This window comes from Myxine glutinosa, chromosome 3 (genome assembly GCF_964187855.1).
Source record: "Myxine glutinosa chromosome 3, kmMyxGlut1.1, whole genome shotgun sequence".
Lineage (NCBI taxonomy): Eukaryota > Metazoa > Chordata > Myxini > Myxiniformes > Myxinidae > Myxine > Myxine glutinosa.
In genome coordinates, this window is record NC_136263.1 from 165,937,304 (window position 1) to 165,963,424 (window position 26,121).

At 40.3% G+C, this 26,121-nt stretch overlaps 1 protein-coding gene across 1 annotated transcript in view; it reads right to left on the reverse strand.

Annotated features, from left to right (window-relative positions):
* The window catches only part of LOC137423074 (myomesin-1), a 126,461-nt gene extending 103,007 nt beyond the window's left edge, over nt 1-23,454 (reverse strand). The window contains exons 1-2 of the mRNA XM_068109864.2: nt 23,312-23,454; nt 8,082-8,168 (exon numbers count right to left, since the gene is read on the reverse strand). Coding sequence (XP_067965965.2) covers nt 8,082-8,116 — 35 coding nt within the window. The 5' untranslated portion in view covers nt 8,117-8,168; nt 23,312-23,454. The remainder of the gene's footprint in view (nt 1-8,081; nt 8,169-23,311) is intronic.
* Between the last annotated feature and the right edge of the window lie 2,667 nt (nt 23,455-26,121).

A 26,121-nucleotide genomic window follows, 5' to 3' on the forward strand; every position in this document is an offset into this window, starting at 1 on the left:
GGGACGGAAGTTCACGTTTCAGCATGACAACGACCTGAAGCACATGGCAAAAGCTACACTGGAGTGGCTAAGGAACAAAAATATAAATGTCCTTGAGTGGATCAGCCAGAGGTCCGACCTAAATCCTATCAAAATTTGTGGCATGACTTGAAGCTAGCTGTTCATCAATTCTCCCTACACAAATTGACTGAGTAGTCAGGTTCACTATGTTTTTTCGTTCAGAATTTTGGTAGATTAGCAAAACTATACATTTTTGGAATATTCAGAGCATGAGGAATCCAAAAATTAATGTTTACATTTGCGTAGAAACCTTTGCGAAAATGACCCTCAGGACAGTGATGAAGATCTGTAAAAGCATATTCCTGAACGGTATAGACCTCGTAGATCCTGTGTATAGGACTTATAGTTCCATCTGATACTACCTATAACTTCCTATAACAACCTATAACTTCAAAGGACTTGCAATATCATGTATTATGTAATAGTTATATCACAAATATAAAGACAATGGTTTTCAATTACTTTTGTTTGTTGCTTTTCTATAATCCTGAGCACTATTTTGAGGCTTTTATTGGATTCCTTGACCCAGAATACATAGGATTAGCATATTTAATTAAGTTTCTAGGTTGACCAGAAGCCGAGATAGCGCAAAATATGTATTTTATGGCGGCCATTTTCAAAATCCAAAATGGCGGCCATGCAGGTGTCTGTGCAAATGCCAACATTGATTTTCAGATTCTCCATGCTCTGAAGATTCCAAAAATGTACAGGTTTGCTAATCCCAAATTTTTGAACAAAATTATATTTGTTAACATAGTGAACCTGACTAGAGCTTGAACAGTTTTGTACAGTAGAATGGGAAAATATTGCCCAATCAATGTGTGCAAAGTTGGTGGAGACCTATCAAAACAGACTCACAGCTTCAATTGCTGCCAAAGGTGCTTCCACAAAGTATTAACTCAGTGGGGTGGAAACTTATCCAACCAAGATATTCTAGTTTCGCATTTTTAATTAATTTTCTAAAATTTGTAGGATTTGTTTTTCCCTTGCAAGTCGTGAGTTACGATGTGCAAATAAAGGTGGAAAAAGTCTGATATAATGCATTTCAATTCAAGGTTATAATGTAACAAAAGGTGAAAAATTTGAAAAGGGGTGTAGACTTTCTATAGGTACTGCATAACTGCATAACATAGGTTACTGCATAACACCCGTAGTAATGTGTGTGCCTGCCCACTGTTCTCATCAAAACACCTCTTGCCTCCACACCACTCCTTCCCCCTCAAGAAAATTTAACTTGATGTTAAATTGAATTAATGATGTGTTGAAGTCGTGCAGACATGATGGGCCAAATGGCGTCCTTATGCATAAATGTCTCTGTGTATCCTTGTGTATCGTTAACATCCACCAAACAATGCTCGTAAAGGGAATACTCAGCTTAACGTCCATTTGTGGGACAAGCAAACTTGTGATGCAACACCTGCCTGTGGAATACCAATCTGTGCGGTTTATAGTCAGGTTAATGAATCAAACCCAGATTAGGCAGGAAATACGCGCCTCTGCACCATCCTGTCAGATGTCGATTATCTGGCAAAGCGATTCTCATTTCTATTAATTCTTTGCCAGTGTACAATGGGTCACATACTAAGTGGAAGCTAATGGCAACACCTGCACGTGAGACTCTGGAATGAGACAACACCTGCACGTGAGACTCTGGAATGAGACAACACCTGCACGTGAGACTCTGGAATGAGACAACACCTGCACGTGAGACTCTGGAATGAGACAATACCTGCACGTGAGACTCTGGAATGAGACAACACCTGCACGTGAGACTCTGGAATGAGACAACACCTGCACGTGAGACTCTGGAATGAGACAACACCTGCACGTGAGACTCTGGAATGAGACAATACCTGCACGTGAGACTCTGGAATGAGACAACACCTGCACGTGAGACTCTGGAATGAGACAACACCTGCACGTGAGACTCTGGAATGAGACAATACCTGCACGTGAGACTCTGGAATGAGACAACACCTGCACGTGAGACTCTGGAATGATATTTTGACATTTAGTAACCCTAAATTAGCCATATATTAGCCAATCTGTGAAAAAATTTAAAAGAAGCTAGTTTCAACTGATTTTGGTGGGTATGGGTATGGACAACTTCCAAAAAAAAGTAAGGAGGGATAGGGGTTGGGGAAACCTTTTTATTAGAGGTCAAAGGTCATTGACCTCTGCCTAAATCATATAAAATTGTATTTCAGCAACAAAATATGGTATATAGATGATCTTGGTGTCAAAATGCACAGGATTACGAAAGAAGATGACATAAGATAATTATTGACCCTTGGGACCAAATCCTGACCTCTGAAAATGAGGTCAAAGGTCAAAAAAGCTGTTTTATCACTAAAATGTCATATTTATAACAGGAAAATTACCATATTATATAAAAATGAGCAAAAAAAAAACCGAAGAGGTTAATTTCAACTTACGTGGTGGATATGGGGGTTATTATTTATTCCAAGAGCAGAGGGGGAGGGGGAAATTACCTTTCTTGGGATCAAATGTCATTGACCCTAGACTAAAACACTATATATTGCATGAATGAAGTCTTTGTTTTGTCTTTGTTTCAGGAGTGATTACTGAGAAAACCTAGCTAGCCTACATGTACCTTGACTACCCCAGTGCAGTGAGATGTCCCAAAAGTTCCCTGAGGCCTTTGGAACAATACTGTAAAATAACAAAATTACCAGGATGGATATATGTGAAATATGTAGTGAGGACTTTTCCGAAGCAGGAAAGCTACAGAGGTTGTACAGAAAGGGATATGAGAATCTAATAGAGCAGTGTAGACTTATCAACAACTCTTCATTATTGGAGCGATTGGAACAAAAATGGAGTAGCAACACTCCTATGACAGTCCATCGTAGATGCCGAACCCTTTTCATGCAAAAGGAGCCAGATGTTGAGGAGCAAGAGCATGCACCAAGACCGAAGCGACAAAAGGTGTCTCGAGCAGTAAATGATGACAAAGTTGTTGGTAAGATAAAGTAATTCTTTACTTGATTCATGTAAATTTCATTAAGATTCCAAGCCCATACCTGTTTTATGTTATTTTGTTTGAATTTTGAATGTTTGAAGTTAGTATGGTGATTTACATGGGACGGCAACTAACTTTGTCCATGTTTTCATGTAATGTTTTCAGGCCAGGGTTCTACTCGATTTCCGTACAGTGAAAGATGTTTCATATGCAACGAGGACATCCATTTTGATGAAAGACATCCTGATAGACAGCAGACCATACATCGAGCATCAACTATGACGCTAAAGAAATCACTTCTGAGAATCGCAAGTGAAAGAAAAGATAGTCTTGGAATGGCTGTGAAAGGACGCTTGGAAGGAATGGCAGATCTTGTAGCGGAAGAGGCCGTCTATCATAATAAATGCTACTGTTCCATGTACAATGTTCCAGGACAATGCAATGTAAGTATATTAATACAATATACATACATGTACATATTTGTTAAGTTCCTTGTAATATGGGGTACTGCGGAATAGTAAAGTATGTCACAACGTGAAATACATTCAAATATTCACATTTCAAAAGAGGCATTCAACAGTTGGTCGAGGCTTATAAGCGGTCATTTTGAAATAAACAGTTGGTCGAGGCTTATAAGCGGTCATTTTGAAATAAACAGTTGGTCGAGGCTTATAAGCGGTCATTTTGAAATAAACAGTTGGTCGAGGCTTATAAGCGGTCATTTTGAAATAAACAGTTGGTCGAGGCTTATAAGCGGTCATTTTGAAATAAACAGTTGGTCGAGGCTTATAAGCGGTCATTTTGAAATAAACAGTTGGTCGAGGCTTATAAGCGGTCATTTTGAAATAAACAGTTGGTCGAGGCTTATAAGCGGTCATTTTGAAATAAACAGTTGGTCGAGGCTTATAAGCGGTCATTTTGAAATAAACAGTTGGTCGAGGCTTATAAGCGGTCATTTTGAAATAAACAGTTGGTCGAGGCTTATAAGCGGTCATTTTGAAATAAACAGTTGGTCGAGGCTTATAAGCGGTCATTTTGAAATAAACAGTTGGTCGAGGCTTATAAGCGGTCATTTTGAAATAAACAGTTGGTCGAGGCTTATAAGCGGTCATTTTGAAATAAACAGTTGGTCGAGGCTTATAAGCGGCTCATTTTGAAATAAACGGTTGGTCGAGGCTTATAAGCGGTCATTTTGAAATAAACAGTTGGTCGAGGCTTATAAGCGGTCATTTTGAAATAAACAGTTGGTCGAGGCTTATAAGCGGCTCATTTTGAAATAAACAGTTGGTCGAGGCTTATAAGCGGTCATTTTGAAATAAACAGTTGGTCGAGGCTTATAAGCGGTCATTTTGAAATAAACAGTTGGTCGAGGCTTATAAGCGGCTCATTTTGAAATAAACAGTTGGTCGAGGCTTATAAGCGGTCATTTTGAAATAAACAGTTGGTCGAGGCTTATAAGCGGTCATTTTGAAATAAACAGTTGGTCGAGGCTTATAAGCGGCTCATTTTGAAATAAACAGTTGGTCGAGGCTTATAAGCGGTCATTTTGAAATAAACAGTTGGTCGAGGCTTATAAGCGGTCATTTTGAAATAAACAGTTGGTCGAGGCTTATAAGCGGTCATTTTGAAATAAACAGTTGGTCGAGGCTTATAAGCGGTCATTTTGAAATAAACAGTTGGTCGAGGCTTATAAGCGGTCATTTTGAAATAAACAGTTGGTCGAGGCTTATAAGCGGCTCATTTTGAAATAAACGGTTGGTCGAGGCTTATAAGCGGTCATTTTGAAATAAACAGTTGGTCGAGGCTTATAAGCGGTCATTTTGAAATAAACAGTTGGTCGAGGCTTATAAGCGGCTCATTTTGAAATAAACAGTTGGTCGAGGCTTATAAGCGGTCATTTTGAAATAAACAGTTGGTCGAAGCTTATAAGCGGTCATTTTGAAATAAACAGTTGGTCGAGGCTTATAAGCGGCTCATTTTGAAATAAACAGTTGGTCGAGGCTTATAAGCGGTCATTTTGAAATAAACAGTTGGTCGAGGCTTATAAGCGGTCATTTTGAAATAAACAGTTGGTCGAGGCTTATAAGCGGCTCATTTTGAAATAAACAGTTGGTCGAGGCTTATAAGCGGTCATTTTGAAATAAACAGTTGGTCGAGGCTTATAAGCGGTCATTTTGAAATAAACAGTTGGTCGAGGCTTATAAGCGGTCATTTTGAAATAAACAGTTGGTCGAGGCTTATAAGCGGTCATTTTGAAATAAACAGTTGGTCGAGGCTTATAAGCGGCTCATTTTGAAATAAACAGTTGGTCGAGGCTTATAAGCGGTCATTTTGAAATAAACAGTTGGTCGAGGCTTATAAGCGGTCATTTTGAAATAAACAGTTGGTCGAGGCTTATAAGCGGTCATTTTGAAATAAACAGTTGGTCGAGGCTTATAAGCGGTCATTTTGAAATAAACAGTTGGTCGAGGCTTATAAGCGGTCATTTTGAAATAAACAGTTGGTCGAGGCTTATAAGCGGTCATTTTGAAATAAACAGTTGGTCGAGGCTTATAAGCGGTCATTTTGAAATAAACAGTTGGTCGAGGCTTATAAGCGGTCATTTTGAAATAAACAGTTGGTCGAGGCTTATAAGCGGCTCATTTTGAAATAAACGGTTGGTCGAGGCTTATAAGCGGTCATTTTGAAATAAACAGTTGGTCGAGGCTTATAAGCGGTCATTTTGAAATAAACAGTTGGTCGAGGCTTATAAGCGGCTCATTTTGAAATAAACAGTTGGTCGAGGCTTATAAGCGGTCATTTTGAAATAAACAGTTGGTCGAGGCTTATAAGCGGTCATTTTGAAATAAACAGTTGGTCGAGGCTTATAAGCGGCTCATTTTGAAATAAACAGTTGGTCGAGGCTTATAAGCGGTCATTTTGAAATAAACAGTTGGTCGAGGCTTATAAGCGGTCATTTTGAAATAAACAGTTGGTCGAGGCTTATAAGCGGCTCATTTTGAAATAAACAGTTGGTCGAGGCTTATAAGCGGTCATTTTGAAATAAACAGTTGGTCGAGGCTTATAAGCGGTCATTTTGAAATAAACAGTTGGTCGAGGCTTATAAGCGGTCATTTTGAAATAAACAGTTGGTCGAGGCTTATAAGCGGTCATTTTGAAATAAACAGTTGGTCGAGGCTTATAAGCGGTCATTTTGAAATAAACAGTTGGTCGAGGCTTATAAGCGGTCATTTTGAAATAAACGGTCCTACACACATTTAAACAATTCATTTTGAAGAAAATTCGTTTGATGAAACAAGCTAGTTTTTTGTACGTTCGTCCTTGCAGTTTCTTCAAACTGTTAATATCTTTTTCCTTCTCCATTGCACTATTTCTTTATAATTATTTAATAAAATGACGTACTTTGTTTCTTTTCAATCTATCATGACAATGAACGTTTCTATTTTTCTTCAGAAACCAGGCAGGCCTGTACATAGTTGCAAGGAAAATGCCTTCCACCGGCTTTGCGGATGGCTTGACGGTGAAATGGAGAGTGGTGTGTATACAGTAGGTCGACTGCATGAACAGATGAAGACAATAGTAGGTGATGACATTCCAGTTTATCATGAGAGATACTTCAAAGAAGCACTTGAAAGGTACTATGGTGATAGTATATTCTTTTTTTTTTTTTGGTGATATATGGTGATATATTCAAAACACCCCCCCCCCCCCCTGCTTATTTTGACCATTAACCTCGTATTTTGGTGGTGAAGAATCCATTTCATATTTAGTTTGTATCTTGGTATAATTCTGTTACTGTTACCAATATGATATTTGATATGATATTTTGGTGATAAGATGTCTATTTTTGACCTTTGACCTCATTTTCGGAGGTCAGTAATTGGTTCCATGGGTCAGTCATTATTCTATGTCATCTTCTTTCGTAATCCTGTGCATTTTGACACCAAGATCATCTATATACCATATTTTGTTGCTGAAATACAATTTTATATGATTTAGGCAGAGGTCAATGACCTTTGACCTCTAATAAAAAGGTTTCCCCAACCCCTATCCCTCCTTACTTTTTTTTGGTAGTTGTCCATACCCATACCTACCCAAATCAGTTGAAATTAGCTTCTTTTAAATTTTTTCACAGATGAACCTTAAGTTACGGATACTAATGCCCGGTATTGGCCAGACATATGGCTTTGCATTCTGGCCAAAAACAACTTTTGTCTCATCAGAACACAAAATATTTTGACCTATGCTCTCAGAGTCTTTCCCATGCCTTCTTGCAAACTCCAGGCATGCTGTCATTTGCCTTTTTCTCAGGAGTGGCTTCCGTCTGGCCACTCTCGCATGGAGCCTCGATTTGTGAAGTACTGCAGAGACTGTTGTCCTCCGGAAGGTTCTCCCACCAAGGAACTCTGTAGTTCTGTCAGAGTGGTCATTGGGATCTTGGTTACCTCCCTGATCAAGGTTCTTCTTGCCCAGTTGCTCAGTCTGGTTGGATCTCCAGCTATATGAAGAGTCATGTATTTCCTCATTCTTTCCATTTCCTAATGATGGAGCTCACTGTTCTCTTGGGAACTTTCAACACTCTAGAAATTGTTTTATACCCTTCCCCAGACCTATGCCTCCTCACAATTCTATCTCGGAGTTCTACAGCCAGTTCCTTGGACTTCATGGTAGATTTCAGCTTTTCATTTTTAATTATTTCATAAAACTTTCTAAAATAAAAATTCCACTTTGACATTATGGGGTATTATGTGTTCATCAGTTACAAAAATAAAAATTTTTTCCATTTTTTATTCAGGCTAGAACACAACAAAATGTGAAATAAGTCAAGGGGTGTGAACACTTTCTGATTACTTTCTGCACTGGAAATTCCCTCTTCCCCATCCTCCCCCCCCCCCCCTCTTCCCCACCTTTTAAAGCATAGAAAATCTTCAACAAAACACCCATTCTAATTAACGTTTGTTTTACCAGAAGCATACAAATGAACTGTTAATTTCAGGGTAAATAAATAATAGGTGGACAAGGTAGTCGTGGTACTTACAATGTACGTTGGCGCTTTGTGCATGTGGAAGACATTGTTCTGAATAACGGTCTCTCTTCTTGACAGGTCTCTTATGGTCGTTTGTTTCTGGAAAGTTAAAAAAAAAAAGGTTTTCTTACTGCCATTGAAAGGTCAGTCCAATTTAACATCAATAATGATACCAGGGGTTATGCTTGACAATACTTATTGGCATTCTTGTTAACTGGTGTCATTCTATAGTACACAAAATTTTGGACAAATTTGCATTTTAAGCTTATTTTGTCTTTCAGTTGATGTCTCTGGGCAGAAACATCAGCTTCTTCTAAGATCATCCATTTTGGCCTTCAGGCCAGGGTAGATGTATATTGCTCTGAAAAGCTTTCTGATGTTTAGCATGACCATAAAACTTGGTATTTAGTGTGAAGTGCTCATGTTGAGCTCTGTTCTAGTGTGTGTGAATGTAGGCCTCTGTATGTGTATATTATACATACTGTGTGTATGTATGTATGTATGTATGTATGTATGTATGTATGTATGTATGTATGTATGTATGTATGTATGTATGTATACATACATACATACACACAGTATATACATACACACAGCCCCAAATTGGGCTAAGGGGTATTGTCGTCACGGGCGTCGTCCGGGCGTCCGTCAACTTTTGGTTTCCGTCAATTTAGAGCAGAACGGCTTGTCCGATTAAATCCATTTTTGCAGTGTGTGTTGGGGTTGAGTCGAGGAAGGTTCCTTTCGAAAATGGGCGCGCTGCGATTTTCAATATGGCCGCCACGGCAGCCATATTGAAATTGGTTTCCGTCAATTTCGAGCAGAATGGCTTGTCCGATTAAATTCATTTTTTCAGTGTTTGTTGGGGTTGAGTAGAGGAAGGTGCCTTTCTAAAATGGGCGCGCTGCGATTTTCAATATGGCCGCCACGGCAGCCATCTTGAAATTGGTTTCCGTCAATTTCGAGCAGAACGGCTTGTCCGATTAAATCCATTTTTGCAGTGTGTGTTGGGGTTGAGAAGAGGAAGGTTCGGTTCATGGGTGCGCTGCGATTTTCAATATGGCCGCCACGGCAGCCATCTTGAAATTGGTTTCCTTCAATTTCAAGCAGAACGGCTTGTCCGATTAAATCCATTATTGCAGTGTGTGTTGGGGTTGAGTAGAGGAAGGTTCCTTTCGAAAATGGGTGCGCTGCGATTTTCAATATGGCCGCCACGGCAGCCATTTTGAAATTGGTTTCCACCATGCATGGGCTGAGGGGTTACACCTGCTTTGCAGTGCTATTTATTCCTTTTATCTAGTTGAGATAACACAGTCCTTAAAAGACCTTCCTTGTAATAAATCACAACATGCATACTAGAGTTCCTGACTGGGAAGTTCATGATTTCGCAAGCCAGCCTAAAAGTAACAGTTGTGTGGTGCTATGCATTATCGGAGTCCAGAAAGACAATTTAACATTTTGTTGGCATATATGCAGATTCAGCATTGTTCAATTAGTCTTCAAATTTTCTTCCTTTCTCACACCAGAAATCTCCTGGACCAGTCAACCAGATGAGGTGTTTGTCCAGGTGACGGAGAAGACGAGTTCATTAACAAACAGCTCTGGGGTCCCAGATTGATCAAATGGAGGAAAAGGCATTGGGTCATCAAAATGCTGATCGAAAGGAACAGTTAGTTCAGCAGGTGGTGTAAGTTGAATAGGTAATGCTTGTCTCCCACTTCCAGCAGAACTACGTAGATGGAGACAGGGATCTTTGAAGCAATGCAGGTAACTGATCAAATGGTCCCTTCACACCATCAAGTTGTAAATATTGTTACGTGTTTGGGGGTAGGTAATGAAATACCTTAGTCTGGGTAGAATTGTATCGATGAGCATGCCTTGAATGTCGCGAAGAAGAAGAAGAAGAACCTTCATGTAACTAAGTAGGGAACCTGTTCGGTCGAATGTCCGTGCAAGATTGTATATTTGTCTCCATGCGAGGGGTGGAGCTAGGCTAATTAGGTTGGGCTTAAGAATAATCCCCAGTGTGGAATTGCCCTGTGATTTTCCCTTATGTTTTATTTAATCTAAAAAGGGCCACAATTACAACAACCACCATAATCGCCAACAGTCTCCCAGACATTACGACCCCGCCCAGCCGAACATTATCGATGGGCATCAAGAATGGCAGTGAGGTCACGCCCCGAATGAGGATTGGTTGAGGAGCGATGGGGTGATTGAATCGCGCATGGTGATTGGAGCGAGCATGACGTCAGAGGGGACCTTCAAGAACGGAGGAATAAAAAGCGAACGTCCCGCCATTTTCTCTCTCTCTCTGGTGCTGGCTGCGTGGCTGACGGTCGCATATTGCTCTCCCTCTGGTGGTTGCATTTTCCTGGCTCGTGTGTGCTCGGGTGCGCTTGTGAAAGAAAAGGCTGGGCAAGAGCGGTTCAGGATAGAGTCGATATTGTGAGGGGAGCTTTGCGGGGCTTTGTGGAGCGTGGAACCACTGGAGGAGGAGGACCGTATGCCACTGCTTCACGGCTCAGGATGCCATGTGGCGATTCGCGCCATATTGTGCGCTCCCTCACGGAGATTCGGGGACCATCCGCGCTTGTCTTCATTGGAGCAGGCTGAGTATCGGCCATCTCACCACACTATTCTCTTTTATTATCTTGCCAAAACGAAGTTTTTGCAAGATGTATTAGTCAGCTTGTATGTTTGTTTGTTTGTGGTTAATGATTTTTTTTCACGTTTAGATCACTCTGTAGACCACAGTTATTTTTATTGGAAACTCCTGTAACTTCGCATATCAGAGTCCTATAGAGATACCCTTCAGCACACAAAATTTTGAAGGTCAAGGTCAAAGGTCAAGGTCACTTTGTGGTCAATCATGGAGGTCAACGAAACCCTTATTTTTTGAGTAACTTTGATCTTATGATCTCCAAACTTGGTGGGTATATAGGGTGTGGTATGGCGCTCAGCTGATTAGTTTTTGGTGTCGATCGGCCTTGACCTTCAAGGTCATTTTGAAGGTCATTCATTTTGTTTTTTTTGTTTGTGGTTAATCATTTTTTTTCACGTTTAGATCACTCTGTAGACCACAGTTATTATTGGAAACTCCTGTAACTTCGCATATCAGAGTCCTATAGAGATACCCTTCAGCACACAAAATTTTGAAGGTCAAGGTCAAAGGTCAAGGTCACTTTGTGGTCAATCATGGAGGTCGACGAAACACTAATTTTTTGAGTAACTTTGATCGGATCGTCTCCAAACTTCATGGGAATCTAGTATATGGTCCGGCGCTCAGCTGATTAGTTTTTGGTGGCGATCGGCCTTGACCTTCATGGTTAGCGCTGGAGGTCGAAAATTATTGACCCCAAGGTCAAATTTTGAAATCGTAGGTACCATATCGAGTAATACCTCATATGAATGCCCTTGATGAGTGCTTCCCAGATCTGTAAACAGTTTGACGCTATGACGTCATTTGATGACGTCATGACGAAAAAACGGAATTTTCATGAAAAAATTATTTCCTCAGTTCTCATCAAAATCTTTCAATATTTCATGTGCGTTGGTCATGAAGACATACTATTCACCATACGAAATTATTAAGGTCAAGGTCAAAGGTCAAGGTCACTTGGCAAGATACGGTTCACCCTGTGGGTGACATCTGTTTTTTTGTTTGTTTTTTTGTTTGTGGTTAATCATTTTTTTTCACGTTTAGATCACTCTGTAGACCACAGTTATTATTGGAAACTCCTGTAACTTCGCATATCAGAGTCCTATAGAGATACCCTTCAGCACACAAAATTTTGAAGGTCAAGGTCAAAGGTCAAGGTCACTTTGTGGTCAATCATGGAGGTCGACGAAACACTAATTTTTTGAGTAACTTTGATCGGATCGTCTCCAAACTTCATGGGAATCTAGTATATGGTCCGGCGCTCAGCTGATTAGTTTTTGGTGGCGATCGGCCTTGACCTTCATGGTTAGCGCTGGAGGTCGAAAATTATTGACCCCAAGGTCAAATTTTGAAATCGTAGGTACCATATCGAGTAATACCTCATATGAATGCCCTTGATGAGTGCTTCCCAGATCTGTAAACAGTTTGACGCTATGACGTCATTTGATGACGTCATGACGAAAAAACGGAATTTTCATGAAAACATTATTTCCTCAGTTCTCATCAAAATCTTTCAATATTTCATGTGCGTTGGTCATGAAGACATACTATTCACCATACGAAATTATTAAGGTCAAGGTCAAAGGTCAAGGTCACTTTGCGGTCAATGAAAATTATTGACCCCAAGGTCAAATTTTGAAATCGTAGGTACCATATCGAGTAATACCTCATATGAATGCCCTTGATGAGTGCTTCCCAGATCTGTAAACAGTTTGACGCTATGACGTCATTTGATGACGTCATGACGAAAAAACGGAATTTTCACATTTTGGCAAGATACGGTTCACCCTTTGGGTGACATATTTTTTTATTTCTCCCTCTGTCTGTAAATGAGTCCGTATGGACGGTCCCTCATTTAGGAATTTTAGTTTACCAGGCATTAATTTTTATTGTCTGCATTAATTTCATTAAACGCATTATTTATTGCTTTTCTTTGTCGTGCCTGTCTTGTACGTTTACTTGTTTGTGGTTTCGGATAAACCCCCATTGCGTCTGTCCTTTCAACTAAGACCACATGACCTCCGTTTCCCTCACGCGCCATACAGAGGAATTGCCATCGATTCGGCTGATATGCCTCGGACTTAAAGCTCGTTTTGGCCATTCATCGCCCTCAGGTCTTCAGCGACAATATGAAGAACTACAGGGTCGACACGACAATATGAACGAATCGCCACAACCCATGGACATAGTTGCTCTTAATGTCTCTTCCACGCAAAACCATTTACTTGCACGTCATAATTCCTCGGACAAGTGACCCGAAAGATCCAGCATGGACCTATCCAAAATTCCAGGAAAACATGATTTGACCTTGATGGAACCTTGGAGCATGGTCAAGGTTCTCTTGGAACACTTTCACTTGCTGTTTTGTTTGGGTAGCTCTGAGCACACTGAGTCATATTCTCAGTTTTCTGTTCATTAACAGTTCTGAAAGTTATTTCCAAAATGACGTAGGTATGGCTCTGTATGCCAATAAGAATTTGTCACGCTTGGTTTGTAAAAGCTCTTCCGTATCTCCGATTTTGGTCATTTTGTTTCTTAAAATAACCAACATAATGTTCTGCCAAACCATTTGTAGAAGGGTGCCCTTAGGGGTAGTCCGGGTATGTTTAATGACATTTGCTGTGAAAAACTCCTGGATCTCGGCACTGGTAAATTGGCTGCCATTTTCGGTCATGACGTGTTCCAAAAAGGAGTCGCTTTTTCCAACCATTCTTTGCAATGGACAACACGGACATGGTTTTTTTAAAATTCATGCTCGTTGTAAAATCCACAGAGCCTGCCAATTCCGGCTCTCCACAGTTACATTATTTTACTACCTTTTCAGCTGGTTCATCAGCAACAGAATCAGCCAAAGCTTGTTCGAATGTTGAGTCCTCAGAAAGCAACGTTTTCCTGGTGGACTGACTGCATACACCCTCAACAAACTGATCCCATAATGTGCATGGGAGGTGTGTCCCAGAATTGCAAGTAACGGCTAAATGTTTGAACCTGTTTGCATAGTCCGTGACTTTCTGGTTTTCACTGTGGGTAGTCCGGTGAAAATGATAAGTTTCCATCACTTTTATTACTCGTGGCTTGAAATGATTTCGAAGAATTCCACAAAACTGCTTGTACGTTTTAGCAGATGATATTTCCGGGAGACAAAAGTCTTTCAATCGTCGCCACTTTGTTCTTGCCGGTCGCTTGGAGCACGGCAGCAATGGCGCCCACCTCAGCTTGTCCGATATTGTTTGAAAGAAAATAGGCATCCAAACGTTCATGGTATACCTCAAACTCATCTCCATCAAAATCCTCCATTGAACCTACTGCCAGCATGTTGGTAGATGCGTTTTTCCTCGTCGCCAATTGTTATATCCTTGGACTCAGCAATCAGCACAAAGTACGAGAAACAAGCATTCTGAGTATTGCGCTGCAATACATGTCCCCTACCAAAGTTCAAAGTGCCATAACTTTGTCAAAAATGATCGAATATGCAAATTTATGCACGGTTGATGATGGTTTTCAAACTTGATCTGAGGTATGCTGAGACACGTGTGTCACGCCTCACCTCATTGATAAGCCCGCAAGGTCGCTCCGTGGAGCTGCCTGCACGTATTGCACTGTGTGAATTATATAATTACCAACTCACGGTCTGAGGTACTAGCGATTCAAGAGATATCCATTTTTTTAATGGCACATTGGAGAAGCCAATGCGAGGTTTCTTCTTCCTCAGCTTGTCACAACTCTGTCAAATGCGATCGGGTTAAAAAAGACAGAATTTGACCAAATCTGTTTTATTCATTTGTTAATATACCTCAGCTATTGACAAATCTTAAATTAGAATTTTATTTGAGGTTAAAATGACCGCGACAGGTCGTGTCCAACGATGCTTTCAGTCTGTACATGTGATAAATAATTAAATCCGCACACTTGACGCCTCTTCTTCTTCACGCAATAACAACTTCTAGCTTCCAGACCGTACATCCAATCATCTTGAAATTTTGCACAATTGTTACTCTTCATGACTTATACTATAATATGAAGTTTCACGTCGATCAATAAAGCGATTCAAGAGATATCCATTTTTAAAAATATTTTCGTTTAATTAACGATATCTGCCAAACCACGTGAGTTATCGCAAATTCCAAAAGGACATTTTAGTAGACTGACATGCGGAACAGATCTGTGAAGGTTCCCCTCGATTGGATCAAAAATGAGGGAGGGGCTCGGTTTTAAAGGTTCATGCATAAAAACGTCATAACTCTGAAACCATGTGACGCATGACGTCATGCTCGCTGACTTTTTTGTTCGTCATGGGTATGCGATTTTGCCTGCAAAGTTTGGCCTCGATCTGTTCAGCCGTTGCAGAGAAAATGGGTTTTCGTGTTTTCACGAAAAACAATATGGCGCCCGAACCACGTAACCTGTGACGTCATAATTACCATTAAAATATTCTACAGACCGAGTCCCTCCTATGGTGAAAATTTGATCTCAATCGGTCCAATTATTGCAGAGAAAATCTTTTTTAAAGGAAATTAAAACTTAAAATGGCACTGAGTTAAGGATCATCAGAATTATCAGAATTCCCAAAGTTCAAAGTGCCATAACTTTGTCAAAAATGATCGAAACGTCGTGAAGTTCGAACTTGATCTGTAACTTATCACGAGGAAACGATGTGCCAAGTTTGAAATCATTAGCATTAAGCGTTTAGAAAATAAGTCTGGAAAACTGTTCTTTGCATGATGGACTGACGGACTGACGGACTGACGGACTGACGGACTGACTGACTGACGGACGGAGGGACGGCGTGCAAACCTATAGTCCCCTCCGGTGTACACCGGTAGGGGACTAACAAGCGGGTTTATTCACATCATGTCAAGCTCTTCACTGCGCATGCGCTCCCCCTCCAAACCACCCCTAATACCAGACACAGCAGTAATCCTCCTGTCTTGATGGAGCAGCAAGGCACAGATGATGTCCCATAACAGCCGAAGATGTACAAAAAGTGAGCAATAATGGCCGTCTGCCACACGAGCACATCAACCATGAGGTGGGGTTGCAGTGGGAGATTCCCTTTGGTCCTAGATTTCTTTAGGAAATTCTGGATACATGTCATCTTGGCAAGTAGACAATTTTATATCTACTGGAAATATGAGCCAAATATACAGATGACTTGGTGATCCGTGGCATCCAACCAACTGGAAGGAAATGACACCAGACCTCGAAACACTGGTAGATGGGCCAACCGACTTAATATCCATTCCAAAAGGATTGATTAGTCCATGGTGCTCTGCTTTGCCTGTGAAGCACGATGACATTTTGTGGTCGGAATTCCTTTTCATTGAGAATCAAATCAGGAATAGACAACGCAAGGTAAGCAAGCACGCAACGTCTGAGCTCTAATGTCAATGTAGTCATGGTACTAGATGGTTATGTACTTGGTAAGTTATTATAAAGGGAAGGATTTTTCACAGTTTTGAACCAAACACCAACGAGTAAAAGACACCATGGGAAGTCTAACCTCCACTTTGCTTCGCCTCCCCTCCGAAGAAGGGTGTTCTTAATAATACAGCAACATTGCTGCCACTGCCTCTGATACGACCTTACGTATATTTTATACGCAAGATCAGATACCACTAAAAATGAACCCAAACACACACGGCTCTTCAGAAGCAAGCATGATGCTACTGAACTACTCAGACAGGTATATACGCAAAGTAGAGGACAAAATGTACACCAAAAATACCAAAGTCATATAACAAATTATAGACCAGACGGATTTATGAAAAAAAGCCATGTACTCTAGGTGCATTTTGGGGTAAAAGTTGTAAAATTAAAGTAAAAGAGCTGCATGTACATTGTACATACATGATATATAAATGCTTGTTCAAAGAAATTGTCCAAAAATGGCAATTTGGCGGCCATTTTGTTTATGCTAATTAGAAGGTCAAAAACTCAACATTCGGCTTGGGAACCGGGTTAGTCGAATTCAGCATACCCTAATTATGTTAAAAAGTGAGGTTCCCAACTTTTACCCAAAAATGCACCGAACATCACATTTCAGAGAAATCTGTCTCGTCTATTACTCGGTAATTGCTCAGCGAGACTACGGACAGCGGGTATTACATCACTCTCAATGAATGAGCACAAATGTATTTAGCAAAAATAGATATAAAATTGAATGCAGGTGTGTAAAACAATTATTTTCCATGGAACTTCATAAGATTGTCTCAAGGCCCATTTACACCAGACTGTGCAGCACAATGTACATTTACACCACAACCTGAGCTGCCTGGGATGACTGGGGAGGTTCCCTCGAATTTAGGGGCATGTTTGGTGATTTCTCCAAGATTTAATGACGTCTTCCTGGAGAACAACACTTAGACGACCAAGAGCGGTGAAATTACGGTGTCTTGTTCAGACCTCCCGAGGAGTAAAACATGTCTTGTTTGTTTTGTAAAACCCGTGGTAAACGTGGTTTTGTAGAACCCGTTGTTTTGTAAAACAAACAGACATGTCTTGTTCAGAACTTGTTCAGACATTTTCCAATATGTCTTGGTCAGAACTTGTTCAGACATTTTCCAATATGTCTTGGTCAGACCTCCCGAGGAGTAAAAGCATATGTCTTGTTCAGAACTTGTTCAGACATTTTCCAATATGTCTTGTTCAGAACTTGTTCAGACATTTTCCAATATGTCTTGGTCAGACCTCCCGAGGAGTAAAACCATATGTCTTGTTCAGAACTTGTTCAGACATTTTCCAATATGTCTTGTTCAGACCTTCCCGAGGAGTAAAACCATATGTCTTGTTCAGAACTTGTTCAGACATTTTCCAATATGTCTTGTTCAGAACTTGTTCAGACATTTTCCAATATGTCTTGTTCAGACCTTCCCGAGGAGTAAAAGCATATGTCTTGTTCAGAACTTGTTCAGACATTTTCCAATATGTCTTGTTCAGAACTTGTTCAGACATTTTCCAATATGTCTTGTTCAGAACTTATTCAGACATTTTCCAATATGTCTTGTTCAGAACTTATTCAGACATTTTCCAATATGTCTTGTTCAGACCTCCCGAGGAGTAAAACCATATGTCTTGTTCAGAACTTGTTCAGACATTTTCCAATATGTCTTGTTCAGAACTTGTTCAGACATTTTACAATATGTCTTGGTCAGACCTCCCGAGGAGTAAAAGCATATGTCTTGTTCAGAACTTGTTCAGACATTTTCCAATATGTCTTGGTCAGAACTTGTTCAGACATTTTCCAATATGTCTTGGTCAGAACTTGTTCAGACATTTTCCAATATGTCTTGTTCAGACCTCCCGAGGAGTAAAAGCATATGTCTTGTTCAGAACTTGTTCAGACATTTTCCAATATGTCTTGGTCAGAACTTGTTCAGACATTTTCCAATATGTCTTGTTCAGACCTCCCGAGGAGTAAAAGCATATGTCTTGTTCAGAACTTGTTCAGACATTTTCCAATATGTCTTGGTCAGAACTTGTTCAGACATTTTCCAATATGTCTTGTTCAGAACTTATTCAGACATTTTCCAATATGTCTTGTTCAGAACTTGTTCAGACATTTTCCAATATGTCTTGGTCAGACCTCCCGAGGAGTAAAAGCATATGTCTTGTTCAGAACTTGTTCAGACATTTTCCAATATGTCTTGTTCAGAACTTATTCAGACATTTTCCAATATGTCTTGGTCAGACCTCCCGAGGAGTAAAAGCATATGTCTTGTTCAGAACTTGTTCAGACATTTTCCAATATGTCTTGGTCAGAACTTGTTCAGACATTTTCCAATATGTCTTGTTCAGAACTTATTCAGACATTTTCCAATATGTCTTGTTCAGACCTTCCCGAGGAGTAAAACCATATGTCTTGTTCAGAACTTATTCAGACATTTTCCAATATGTCTTGTTCAGAACTTATTCAGACATTTTCCAATATGTCTTGTTCAGACCTTCCCGAGGAGTAAAACCATATGTCTTGTTCAGAACTTGTTCAGACATTTTCCAATATGTCTTGTTCAGAACTTGTTCAGACATTTTCCAATATGTCTTGTTCAGACCTTCCCGAGGAGTAAAACCATATGTCTTGTTCAGAACTTATTCAGACATTTTCCAATATGTCTTGTTCAGACCTTCCCGAGGAGTAAAACCATATGTCTTGTTCAGAACTTGTTCAGACATTTTCCAATATGTCTTGTTCAGAACTTGTTCAGACATTTTCCAATATGTCTTGTTCAGACCTTCCCGAGGAGTAAAACCATATGTCTTGTTCAGAACTTGTTCAGACATTTTCCAATATGTCTTGTTCAGAACTTGTTCAGACATTTTCCAATATGTCTTGTTCAGAACTTATTCAGACATTTTCCAATATGTCTTGTTCAGAACTTATTCAGACATTTTCCAATATGTCTTGTTCAGACCTCCCGAGGAGTAAAACCATATGTCTTGTTCAGAACTTGTTCAGACATTTTCCAATATGTCTTGTTCAGAACTTGTTCAGACATTTTACAATATGTCTTGGTCAGACCTCCCGAGGAGTAAAAGCATATGTCTTGTTCAGAACTTGTTCAGACATTTTCCAATATGTCTTGGTCAGAACTTGTTCAGACATTTTCCAATATGTCTTGGTCAGAACTTGTTCAGACATTTTCCAATATGTCTTGTTCAGACCTCCCGAGGAGTAAAAGCATATGTCTTGTTCAGAACTTGTTCAGACATTTTCCAATATGTCTTGGTCAGAACTTGTTCAGACATTTTCCAATATGTCTTGTTCAGACCTCCCGAGGAGTAAAAGCATATGTCTTGTTCAGAACTTGTTCAGACATTTTCCAATATGTCTTGGTCAGAACTTGTTCAGACATTTTCCAATATGTCTTGTTCAGAACTTATTCAGACATTTTCCAATATGTCTTGTTCAGAACTTGTTCAGACATTTTCCAATATGTCTTGGTCAGACCTCCCGAGGAGTAAAAGCATATGTCTTGTTCAGAACTTGTTCAGACATTTTCCAATATGTCTTGTTCAGAACTTATTCAGACATTTTCCAATATGTCTTGGTCAGACCTCCCGAGGAGTAAAAGCATATGTCTTGTTCAGAACTTGTTCAGACATTTTCCAATATGTCTTGGTCAGAACTTGTTCAGACATTTTCCAATATGTCTTGTTCAGAACTTATTCAGACATTTTCCAATATGTCTTGTTCAGACCTTCCCGAGGAGTAAAACCATATGTCTTGTTCAGAACTTATTCAGACATTTTCCAATATGTCTTGTTCAGAACTTATTCAGACATTTTCCAATATGTCTTGTTCAGACCTTCCCGAGGAGTAAAACCATATGTCTTGTTCAGAACTTGTTCAGACATTTTCCAATATGTCTTGTTCAGAACTTGTTCAGACATTTTCCAATATGTCTTGTTCAGACCTTCCCGAGGAGTAAAACCATATGTCTTGTTCAGAACTTATTCAGACATTTTCCAATATGTCTTGTTCAGACCTTCCCGAGGAGTAAAACCATATGTCTTGTTCAGAACTTGTTCAGACATTTTCCAATATGTCTTGTTCAGAACTTGTTCAGACATTTTCCAATATGTCTTGTTCAGACCTTCCCGAGGAGTAAAACCATATGTCTTGTTCAGAACTTGTTCAGACATTTTCCAATATGTCTTGTTCAGAACTTGTTCAGACATTTTCCAATATGTCTTGTTCAGACCTTCCCGAGGAGTAAAAGCATATGTCTTGTTCAGAACTTGTTCAGACATTTTCCAATATGTCTTGTTCAGACCTTCCCGAGGAGTAAAACCATATGTCTTGTTCAGAACTTGTTCAGACATTTTCCAATATGTCTTGTTCAGAACTTGTTCAGACATTTTCCAATATGTCTTGTTCAGACCTCCCGAGGAGTAAAAGCATATGTCTTGTTCAGAACTTATTCAGACATTTTCCAATATGTCTTGTTCAGACCCTCCCGAGGAGTAAAAGCATATGTCTTGTTCAGAACTTGTTCAGACATTTTCCAATATGTCTTGTTCAGACCTTCCCGAGGAGTAAAACCATATGTTTTGTTCAGAACTTGTTCAGACATTTTCCAATATGTCTTGTTCAGAACTTGTTCAGACATTTTACAATATGTCTTGTTCAGACCTTCCCGAGGAGTAAAAGCATATGTCTTGTTCAGAACTTGTTCAGACATTTTCCAATATGTCTTGTTCAGAACTTATTCAGACATTTTCCAATATGTCTTGTTCAGACCTTCCCGAGGAGTAAAAGTATATGTCTTGTCCAGACCTCGTTCAGACATTTTCCAATATGTCTTGTTCAGAACTTATTCAGACATTTTCCAATATGTCTTGTTCAGACCTTCCCGAGGAGTAAAAGTATATGTCTTGTCCAGACCTTGTTCAGACATTGTCCAATATGCCTTGTTCAGAACTTATTCAGACATTTTCCAATATGTCTTGTTCAGACTTTCCCGAGGAGTAAAAGTATATGTCTTGTCCAGACCTTGTTCAGACATTGTCCAATATGCCTTGTTCAGAACTTATTCAGACATTTTCCAATATGTCTTGTTCAGAACTTGTTCAGACATTTTCCAATATGTCTTGTTTAGACCTTCCCGAGGAGTAAAAGCATATGTCTTGTTCAGAACTTATTCAGATATTTTCCAATATGTCTTGTTCAGAACTTATTCAGACATTTTCCAATATGTCTTGTTCAGACCTTCCCGAGGAGTAAACGTATATGTCTTGTCCAGACCTTGTTCAGACATTGTCCAATATGCCTTGTTCAGAACTTGCTCAGACATTTTCCAATATGTCATGTTCAGACTTTCCCAAGGAGTAAAAGCATATGTCTTGTCCAGACCTCGTTCAGACATTGTCCAATATGTCTTGTTCAGAACTTGTTCAGACATTTTCCAATATGTCATGTTCAGAACTTATTCAGACATTTTCCAATATGTCATGTTCAGACTTTCCCGAGGAGTAAAAGCATATGTCTTGTCCAGTCCTCGTTCAGACATTGTCCAATATGTCTTGTTCAGAACTTGTTCAGACATTGTCCAATATGCCTTGTTCAGAACTTATTCAGACATTTTCCAATATGTCATGTTCAGACTTTCCCGAGGAGTAAAAGCATATGTCTTGTCCAGACCTCGTTCAGACATTGTCCAATATGTCTTGTCCAGACCTTGTTCAGACATTGTCCAATATGTCTTGTCCAGACCTTGTTCAGACATTGTCCAATATGTCTTGTTCAGAACTTGTTCAGACATTTTCCAATATGTCTTGTTCAGACCTTCCCGAGGAGTAAAAGCATATGTCTTGTCCAGACCTCGTTCAGACATTGTCCAATATGTCTTGTTCAGAACTTGTTCAGACATTTTCCAATATGTCATGTTCAGAACTTATTCAGACATTTTCCAATATGTCATGTTCAGACTTTCCCGAGGAGTAAAAGCATATGTCTTGTCCAGACCTCGTTCAGACATTGTCCAATATGTCTTGTTCAGAACTTGTTCAGACATTGTCCAATATACCTTGTTCAGAACTTATTCAGACATTTTCCAATATGTCATGTTCAGACTTTCCCGAGGAGTAAAAGCATATGTCTTGTCCAGACCTCGTTCAGACATTGTCCAATATGTCTTGTCCAGACCTTGTTCAGACATTGTCCAATATGTCTTGTTCAGAACTTGTTCAGACATTTTCCAATATGTCTTGTTCAGACCTTCCCGAGGAGTAAAAGTATATGTCTTGTCCAGACCTTGTTCAGACATTGTCCAATATGTCTTGTTCAGAACTTGTTCAGACATTTTCCAATATGTCTTGTTCAGACTTTCCCGAGGAGTAAAAGCATATGTCTTGTCCAGACCTTGTTCAGACATTGTCCAATATGTCTTGTTCAGAACTTGTTCAGACATTTTCCAATATGTCTTGTTCAGACCTTCCTGAGGAGTAAAAGTATATGTCTTGTCCAGACCTTGTTCAGACATTGTCCAATATGTCTTGTTCAGAACTTGTTCAGACATTTTCCAATATGTCTTGGTCAGAACTTATTCAGACATTTTCCAATATGTCTTGTTCAGACCTTCCCGAGGAGTAAAACCATATGTCTTGTTCAGAACTTGTTCAGACATTGTCCAATATGTCTTGTTCAGAACTTGTTCAGACATTTTCCAATATGTCTTGTTCAGAACTTGTTCAGACATTTTCCAATATGTCTTGTTCAGAACTTATTCAGACATTTTCCAATATGTCTTGTTCAGAACTTATTCAGACATTTTCCAATATGTCTTGTTCAGACCTTCCCGAGGAGTAAAAGTATATGTCTTGTCCAGACCTTGTTCAGACATTGTCCAATATGTCTTGTTCAGAACTTGTTCAGACATTTTCCAATATGTCTTGTTCAGACTTTCCCGAGGAGTAAAAGCATATGTCTTGTTCAGAACTTGTTCAGACTTTCCCGAGGAGTAAAAGCAGGGTTTGATGCATGTACGTTGTAATAAATAGACATTTCTTTCAATGTAAATCTTTCTGTGCCAACAATATCATTTAGATACAAATCTACACGATCTTCAGGCGTACGAACACTCACCTGAAAGCGGTATGCACGTGAACTGCTCTCAAAGAGCTCGGCTCGCCATACAGTGGTGTTTGCGAAGGAGATTGTCACAGCAAGATGACCCGGCCTCCAGCACACGTTGGAGTGGCAATGGAGAACGCTGCAAGCCTGCCAGAGCCATTTATGGCCATGAATGGCATAATATAGTGGCGGGTATTTTCGGGGCGTGCGTTAGTGAGGGGACACCTGCTGCATGGTAGAATGAGTGTACACTGCTCAGTGTTGTCTGTGGTCAGAATCATTTGTTTGGACTGCAACTCACTGTACGATATGTAAGCTCTTCATTGTGGTTTGCTCGCTTTGTAGTCAGGTATCTATACAACTGTGGGCTGGCAGGAGGACCGAGAGGTACACACACTCTCCAAGCCATCCAACCTGGGTTTGAACCCCAACCCAACTCAAAACTGTCATTCCTGGTGTTTCACAAGCAGGGTGATTCATCAATGTGTGTGCCGTCCCTCTGATGGACGTTAAACTTACGATTTAACAGATTAACACTTAAGCGAACTGAAATAACAACATTAATAAGACGAAGAAGAAGAAGAAGAGAAGAAAAGGCTGACAAATGACAACGGCAACGACGATTATGACAACAACAAAAACAATACATTAAAAATAATAAGAACAACACAAGTGTGTCATCCTGTGATCAACGTGTGTGTGCGCGTGTGGTTTGAGGGCGGTGATAACATATAGAGAGTGAAATAACAAACAACTCGGGGGTGTGAGTAGGCTGGCCATTTGTCTGATTTTATACTGGAGAGCCTGTTTTCCTGCTACTCTTTCCTCTTTCCCCCTTTGATATAAAACTGGATGTCTTTATGTCCTCTATTTTCCTCTTGAACCACCCAACATTTTGACCCACAATTTAACTTTTGATTGATGGTCTTCATTGGGTAATTTATCTGTTACTGGCAAAAGTACCCGGTGTTGCCGGGCAACGCAGAAGGGGAAGGGGGCGAGCAGGGGAAGGGGGCGAGAGAGGAGCGGGGTGGAGTGGATAGATGGGGGAGGGGAGGAGGAGGAGAAGGGGGAGGGAGGAAGGGGAGGGAGAGGTGTGAGGGGTGGAAGAGGAGGAAGGAGAGGTGAGGAAAGGGATGTGGGGGGGGGGGGGGGGGGGGGATGGGAGGGAAAATGGGAGGATAAGAGATGGGAAGGGTTCAGAAAACCTGTCGGTTAAAACACAATATTATTTTACCATCTATTTATAACGTACGCTATAATGGCAGAATTTTCCTCTTCCCCTCTGCACTGTTTTCTCCATACAGAGGGTTGACTGACCCATGCTATACATGCTATGCACACAGCTGTGACAACTTATGTGTGCGTTTTCTGATTCGCCAGGCACACCATCTGACCCACGGGCCTCCAATTGGCATCAAGTGTGACTATTCATCCAGAATGGTTTTGCACTTTGACTTTCCCACACCCAACACCCCTCACTTCCCCACCCGCTCACCACCTCCCCCTAACACTCCCTATCCCCTCACACCCCTTCCAAAGGCCCGTTAGCGGATTTTGTCGCAAATTGTGACCACATTGCAGTCATTCTTGTTTTATTTAATGATAACCACCTCTTGGAGGACAGAGAGGAACAAACTGGAAGTGGAAAGCGTGAAAACAGAGCTCCAGATCTGCATTGATTTTTAATTTTTCAGAAGAATGCAAAGACGTGTACATTCACTTTCTGGGAACAAAAGACCTCTGAATGATGCCAGTAACGGACAGAAATAAAAACACGAGTCGATCCTACAATTGGGAGTACACATTTTACTTTTTGATAGCATTTATAACTGTGGTTATTGAGAATTAGCACAAAATTTATTTTTTTTAAATAAAAATAAAATCACTGTACACGAAATGCAACTGTCCCAGGTGCACAAATCTCAATGAAATGTGGTTCAGGTTTTGAAACCAAAGGCTAAGGGATTAATGGGTAAAGGCAGCAATCCTTCTTAAAGGTGTCGGGGGGGGGGGGGGGGGGGGTTGATAAATCAAGGGAATGGGTACATACTCTCTCCGATGCTGCGAGCACGAAGCCACCAAGCGTGTGGTCTGGGGCCCGCTTAAGGACTCTGGAAGCTTTGGGTTTTCAGATGATCTCGGGTGCATTCTGAACATCTACTGATCATATTGGCCACATGCTGGGAGGCCAAAATAAATCAAAAGTTTTCTTTGTGAAATAAATTTTATTTGCCTTTTTATTGTTCATTCTGACTTGATCAAGTTGGAAGCGGAGGCTTTATCAACTTAAAGCGACATCAGTTACTCAACAATTACACTGAATTCTGTTTTTGATGTGATTCATCAAGGTGATTTTTTTTTGGTGATTCATCAATGTGTGTGCCGTCTCGTGGATGGACGTTAAACTGGGAGTCCCATATGCCAGTGTTTGTTGGTGGACGTTAAAGATCCCATGGTGTCATGTGCAACGAGTAGGCGAGTTGTCGCCAGGACCATGGCCAAATTCCAAATTCCTGCCCTAACTAGTCGACTGTCAGGCCTGGCCAGCCCGTTCGTGAAGACTCAGGCCAAAGCTTCCCCTGGCCGACCCCACAAGGTTGGATAATTGTGTCCATTAAAGAAGACGAAGTGGAGGTAGGTAGAAGTATCTATAGTGACGAGTGGAGGTATGTAGGGGTATATAGAGTGAAGAGTGGAGGTAGGTAAAAAGAGTTGATGTAATGAGTTAAAGTAAAAAGACAACGTGTGGGTGTCAGAAAAATGCTCAGTGCGAGAAACGATTCGGACAAAGAAAAAGGTTGACAGACCGTTGAGATGTC